The 6,878-nt window shown below is 30.0% G+C and overlaps 1 protein-coding gene across 1 annotated transcript; it reads left to right on the top strand.

The window, feature by feature from the left end:
* The first annotated feature begins 315 nt into the window (after window positions 1–315).
* LOC132629304 (homeobox-leucine zipper protein ATHB-13-like) lies at window positions 316–3,250 on the top strand. Its single transcript, XM_060345000.1, has 3 exons — window positions 316–574; window positions 1,041–1,432; window positions 2,760–3,250. The coding sequence occupies exons 1-3, from the start codon at window positions 487–489 to the stop codon at window positions 3,024–3,026; spliced, it is 747 nt and encodes a 248-aa protein (XP_060200983.1). The 5' UTR covers window positions 316–486; the 3' UTR covers window positions 3,027–3,250.
* Window positions 3,251–6,878: the final 3,628 nt, after the last annotated feature.

Here is a 6,878-nt window from a genome sequence, read left to right as displayed (position 1 = left end):
TTTCAATTTATGTGTCACATTTTTAAATGGGTATCATAAAGCACTTTTCATATGTAGTAACTCTATAATTTCGACTTCTTACATGTGTATGTTTGGCACATGATATTTTAATACATTATACACATCTTTAATATTATATTATAAGATTTAAAATTTACATTAACCTTTTTAAAACTCTGAATATATACATATTTATAATAGAAAATAATTTATTTTAAATTTAGTAAATTTTTAGATGAAATGGTGTCAGATGACACCTGTCTCCCTCATGAAGCCGATAAGATATATAATAGGGTGCATCCTTTCTTCCGTTTTTTCTCTCTAAAGATTAATACTACATCACTATGTTTCTAATATTTTCTGCATTTTCTTGAATAGAAGTGTTGATCTCTCTATCTCTTTTAATTAATTTCTGTAATTTTCTTCTCTCAAGCATGTTTCAAAGTCACGAGTAACTTGGTGTGGTGACAAAAATATTCTAAGATCATGACTTTTTGCAATACTGAAATGGCATTTTTCCCAACCAATTTCGTGCTACATACTCCTCATGAAGATGACCATCAAGAATTCCGTGGTATCATCATCATCTTTTTACCTATCTTAAACTTCTTTATCCAGGTTTTCATTTTCTTGACTCTTTTTAAAGAATGGAGTCTTAATTATTTTGAGTTTAAGTTATGTATACATTGCCAGCTAAAGAAATTCTTACATCATTTTTATCTATTGTAGTAGGTAAGCCGTCTTATTTTCAAGATGAGTTTAAGTTCTGCAAATTGTTAGTGTATGACTTTTTTATATCATCGGGTTAAGTTCACTTAGAAAAATAGGTAGTAATTTTTTCATAGCAAGTTTGACATATAATAACCTGAAAATTAGAAGAGTAATCTGCTACGACGCCGCTTAAATGACCTGATAGGATATAAGAAAATTCTATTATTAGTGTATAGAACATAAATCTTTTCCGGTTAACAAATCACATATTTTAAGAAAACTTACATGTATATATTTTTTGAGTGACTTGATAATTTTGATACGAGCAGGTGTTGCTTCATTTCTACGGAAAAGATCCATGTCAATTTTTTCTAACAAATGTGAGGAAAATCATGGAGAGGAAGATGTTTTGTCTGATGATGGGACACACAATGAGACATTATTAGGGGAAAAGAAGATTAGAAGGCTTAACATGGAACAAGTAAAGACACTTGAGAAGAACTTTGAGTTAGGGAACAAACTTGAGGCTGAGAGGAAAATTCAACTAGCAAGAGCACTAGGACTACAACCAAGGCAAGTTGCCATTTGGTTCCAAAATCGGAGGGCAAAATGGAAAACAAAGCAATTGGAAAAGGACTATGATGTTCTCAAGAGGGAGTTTGAAGCTATCAAGGCAGAAAATGATGTTCTCTTAGCTCAAAACCACAAGCTTCATGCAGAGGTATGACGTTGTCCTATTTTATACGACACTTTTTTTTAATTATATTTGTAAATTCTTTAACTTTTAGCTTTTCGAATTATTCTTGATGGCATGTTCATATAGTCGTGACATTTAAGATCACCAATTTTAAGTGTATTTCTTTCTTTCTTGAAATTTCCAGTGCATTCTAACACCATCATATAAAATGAAAAGAAGAGCTATTCCATCTTCCCAATTTATGTTGTGATTATTGATTGGATATGGAATTTAAAAGAAAACATAAAGTATTTTTGAAATTTGTGGTTTAAATCAAGTAATAACATTTTTATGATTATAAATTATTTGAGTAAAATAAAATAAAAAAATTAAAATTAATTTATTTCTGAATATGAAAGTATAACATTCTTTTTGAAATAAACTAAAAAGAAAATGATGTAACCACATAATTGAAACTAAGAGAGTATTATTATTGGACTTTCTAATTATTCTAATATAAAAGTGTTCCACTTTAATGAAAAACAAATAGTTTTCTTGGGACTTCATGGATAAAAGGTGAAAAAGTTTGAAAGGGTGCTTTCTTAAAACTTGAACAATAATGATATGTCTCTTTCTGTATCTATTTGTTATATTGGTGAAATTTTGAACCTTTTCTCTTTGCTAGTGGATTTCAAACCATGATGTGCATGATTTTCAGAGCCAAAAAGAATCTTTTGCCCATGTTCTCTTTAGTTGATCCACTGCTCATGATGACTCAAAAAATGGATCAATAAACTCTGAAAAAGAGGGGACACGTCCTCATAATTCCTGCTTCTAATCACAATTAACATTATCATCAAGCTTGTTTTCTTTTATAATGGTGTTTGGGTCAGTTGGCACACTTTCGAAGACATAGCTAGAATTTTAAGTAGATTTTTAACACAACATAGAATCGGGGTCAAAGCTATTGGATTTTATCAAAGTAATCACACGTAAGTAAAATTATAGATTCGCCCCTGATTAGTACCTAGCAGTCTCCAGGGGTGGATCTAGAGGGTTATGTGTTTACGTGAACCTTATAATTTTTCCTGAACTCTATAATCTATTAAATTTATCTATAAAATATTTGAGTGTGAATCCAGTTAGTGTTGTAGGATTAATTTGAGGTCATTGTATAAATTCATAAACTTCAAATACTAAATACGTTTCTAGGAGCCTCCAGCAATTTTTCATTCACTTCATTGACTGTCAGGTGACAATAGTGATGCTTCATCATCAACCTTTCTTTTTTTTAACTTATGTTAATATAATATTATTGCTAGGTCCATTTCTGCTGGTAATTAAAATAATTAAATGAAATGAATGGCTGCAGATAATGATACTGAAAAATGGAGAGGGGACAACAGAATCTATCAACTTGAACAAGGAAACAGAAGGTTCAATAAGCAGTACTAGAAGTGAAAACAGCTCTGAAATTATCAAGCTAGATATCTCAAGGCAACACGTGCTACAGTGCAATAATATGAAATTAATGGACCAAACTGTCAAAGAAGAAACTTTATCCAACATGTTCTCTGGAATTGATGACCAATCAGCTGGATTTTGGCCATGGCTTGATCAGCAACCACATTTCAATTAAATATTTGAAAAGAAAAAAGTTAAAAGTGGAATTGGTTAAAATTCGTGAGATGATGAATTAAGGATTTTAATTATATGGCGATTTTTTTCCTTTTTAGATTAAAAAAATTACTATTTTTGTTGTTAGTAACAAACTCCTATGAATATTCAAGGAATTCTTTCTAGGTCTTTGTGGAGGAAATAATGATATATGAGTTTAAATTTTATGAACAAATTGTGTAAAATTACTTATATAGTCAGGTTACTTATTAGGTAATTACTAGTAAATTTTGATAAACATTAATTGATAATCTAGTTAAAATGATAATCAACCTGCTATCATACGTTAATTCATTGATACGTAAAAAAAAAAAAAAAAAATTAGATGCACCAACATTTTTTTACTTCTTAGTTAATTTAGTTATTAGATATTTGAAACTCGCTCATACCATTCGGTCGAATTTGCGCAAAGTACGTTCAATAGTGGGAAAATCCAGACACAATCTATATATAATATAAAGCTAGACATAGACAAGGTGATGTGACACCTCTCTATGACCACCATTCCTATTTATATTTTTTCTCATTTTTTTACATTTTTCACTTATTTTTCTATTTAACATGTCTATTTAATTTCCTCTTTCCCAACATAAATCATACAACCCATAACAATTGAACTAATGAAACATACGGTTACAACCATTTAGTTGACATAGTGGCCATTACAGATTTACAGTTACAAGAATTGAATTGAAATAATGGGTCATTAAGCTGCAAACGTGCCTTTTTGGATGCATATAACATCAAGCTGCAAATGTCTTTCCTTATTCCAAATTTAAGTTAAAGTTTTAACTTCACCACATCTTTTAAGCAAGAACGTTTATGAAGGCTGCATGTCCATAATCATCCCATTTCTCATCTCATTCAAGTTATGTCGTTTGACACAATGATTTTACTTTCTTCTTGGTCAGTTTTGATGTACTAAAATTGCTTTTATTTTATTTTCTAAAATATAGGTGACTGAACTTTCTCCAAAAGAGGCCGAGAGCGTGACCGGTTGATATGAAAAAAGCATCAACCATGTTATAGTTGGTTTAAAAATTGTCAAAGGAACCAAACAGTTGAAGTTTGAGCCTACTATATATGATGCCTTGATTGAAGAAAAGGTAAGTGTTTGTGGCATACTGGCCGATAGAGGTAATTTTCCCCTTCGATAAGAATGATTATGAATTCTTTTTCCTTCGTAGAATCAAAATGTTACATATAAGTTGCACCATTTCTTTATGGTATCATTTTATTTAATCATTCTCTGGCGCATGTTCTAAGAAGACATTTGTGAGGGAAACGCACATTATCCATATTTTAATGTGGCACAGTCTATGCTTAGAATGCTTTAAGTGCAAATGCCTGAGAAGATCAGTACAATGCCCAATGGTGGTGATATTACGCTGGCTGTTTCTAATATTCGTGGTGAGAATGTTTATTTTCTTTTATATATACACTCTCCAAAAGAAATATATTAATAAAAGACATGGTTGTCTATGAAATGCGAACTATGAAATATGATTTTATATTTTGCAGGGGTAAAGGTAACTTGCCTTATTGATTTCATCAAGAAATATCTGTCAACATGGATTCTTCATATTGCTAATTTTATGTTAAAGTGTTCAGTGTAATAAGTTAATTTTTACACCCAAGAAACTTATGAGAATCTTCTGATGCCTCTTCTTCCTTCTCTTAGATTATCTGCTTTAATGGAAATTGTATTATTTTTGTGCTAAATTAGACAAAATAAATAAATAAAATTAATTTTATCGCTCGTATTGATTATGCGCTTCTCTTTATTGATGCTAGAGAAAAAGGAAATAGAAAGGAAGAAGACTCTATAGAAGAAGATATATATATATATATATATATATAGAGAGAGAGAGAGAGAGAGAGAGAGAGAGAGAGAGAGAGAGAATGTGAATTTGCCGAGAAAAGGAAAAATGTGGATAGTTAGAAAAGAATTAGATATCTCTTTCCTCCGAGTCCTCGATATGGATTCATTATTTTTGTTTATTTTCCTTCTTCTTTTCCTTCTTATTTCTACTTGAGTTGAATTATAAGAAAATTATAAAATTCCTTATGTCCATAGTTAAACTAAAAAAATTCCTCTATCCATAGTTTATTATCTATTTAATTTTCATGCATAATTTAAGTTTTGCAAATTTTAACAGAACCACAAAAAAAAAAAATGAACGAATTAAGGGTAATCGATCTCCTCTAACAAATTATAATATAAGGTTTTTTGTATGAATTCTAATGTAATATTTAGTTTCTTATCTTTTGTTGTCTTTTTTTTTTCAAATTTAAATTACCTAAACCTAAAATGCTAAGATGGACAAGATGAAGGTGTAACACTGACAAATTGATTGTTACATAATAAGCTAAAGAAGCAAAATCACTCTTTTTATTGGTAAAAGTATTATTAGCCAGCATATATCCTGCAACTTTTCATTATTATATTTTTTACTTTATGTTTCTTCAGTTTTTATATTTATTTTTTTCAATTTAAGTTAATTATAATGAGTTGTTTCGTATTTATATTGAAATGTTTTCCGTACCAACACTTTAGGCTAAATTTTATATAGGATGTTATATTAGTATTTTCTTTCATCGAAGATATGACGCTAAAAATGATAATTTAATTCTTCTAGTTTATCTAGATTTACAAACAAAATTAGTTATTTTGTAAATACATACTCTATTAAATTTAATTTCACTAGTTTCTAAATAATAGTAGAGAGATTCCAATCATTTCATCACGTATGTTGATTATGCTTTTTAGTATCTCGACTGTCTGTCTGTCTTTTAGTACATAAGATGAAAATGGAGGTAGTGCTACTTTATTTTCTGTTATGACAAAAAAAAAAAACTTTATTATTATTATTGTTAATATTAAAGAAGCCGTTGACACTTCACACACGCAAGTCATTTCAGATATTAGAAGATAATTAGACTAATTAGTGCAATAATTCCATGTTACTGGCCAGCACATGATGTTATACCTCCATATATATCCACAATAAGGCTAGGATTATTTTGAAACTTCGATCCTATACTAATATGATAATTCAACATGTCATGTTACTTATAGAGAGTGATTCTTACTTATTAATCTCCTGAATCTACGAGACACGTGGCACTAATGCTTATTATTTTTGGGTTATGTTATTATTGAACTCAAAAACATGCGCACAAATATAATTAATTAGTGATGTACCTTTAGTGCTCTTCAAATTCCCCTCTCGGTGTGATATGAATTCGTCTAAAGTATTATGTCTATCCTCCTCTAAAAATTTACCAATCTAAAAGCCTGTTAGTCTTTCTCTTTTACCTGCCCTCCATCGTGAGCATATCACACACGTTACAAGGACAATCTAATAGGGACACCAGGTTACTTTTTCTGTGACTCTTTATCATGACAATCCTGATATTTTTCTGTCATTTCTGTCTCAACTAATTAACTGACCATATAATTTTCTAATTCATTCAGTAAGCTCCCAAAAGAAAAAAGTAGGAAATGATTAGTCCAAAGGGGTTCAGTACTTAGGCTTCCAAAATTTCAGGAGTTAAATGCCTATGATTAGAGTTTGCCCCATTGATTATTAGTCTTCTATATAGCGTGCTTTAATTGAATACTTATAAATTTATAGAAGCAACCTCGAAATTAATTAGATCCAAATGTCTGTTCGTTCTGTAATTTTGCACACTGTAGCATGAGACCTCTTCTTTTAAGAAAGAACTTTAGGTTATATATTAAAGAAGGCAGCAATTTAAGAATCTAAAAGATAATTCATGCACTAATTGCATGTTATCAGCCACCACATGC

Source organism: Lycium barbarum, chromosome 2 (genome assembly GCF_019175385.1).
Source record: "Lycium barbarum isolate Lr01 chromosome 2, ASM1917538v2, whole genome shotgun sequence".
In the NCBI taxonomy this organism is placed as follows: domain Eukaryota; kingdom Viridiplantae; phylum Streptophyta; class Magnoliopsida; order Solanales; family Solanaceae; genus Lycium; species Lycium barbarum.
The sequence above is the reverse complement of the archived record's forward strand: the minus strand, read 5'-3'. Positions and strand labels throughout refer to the sequence as shown.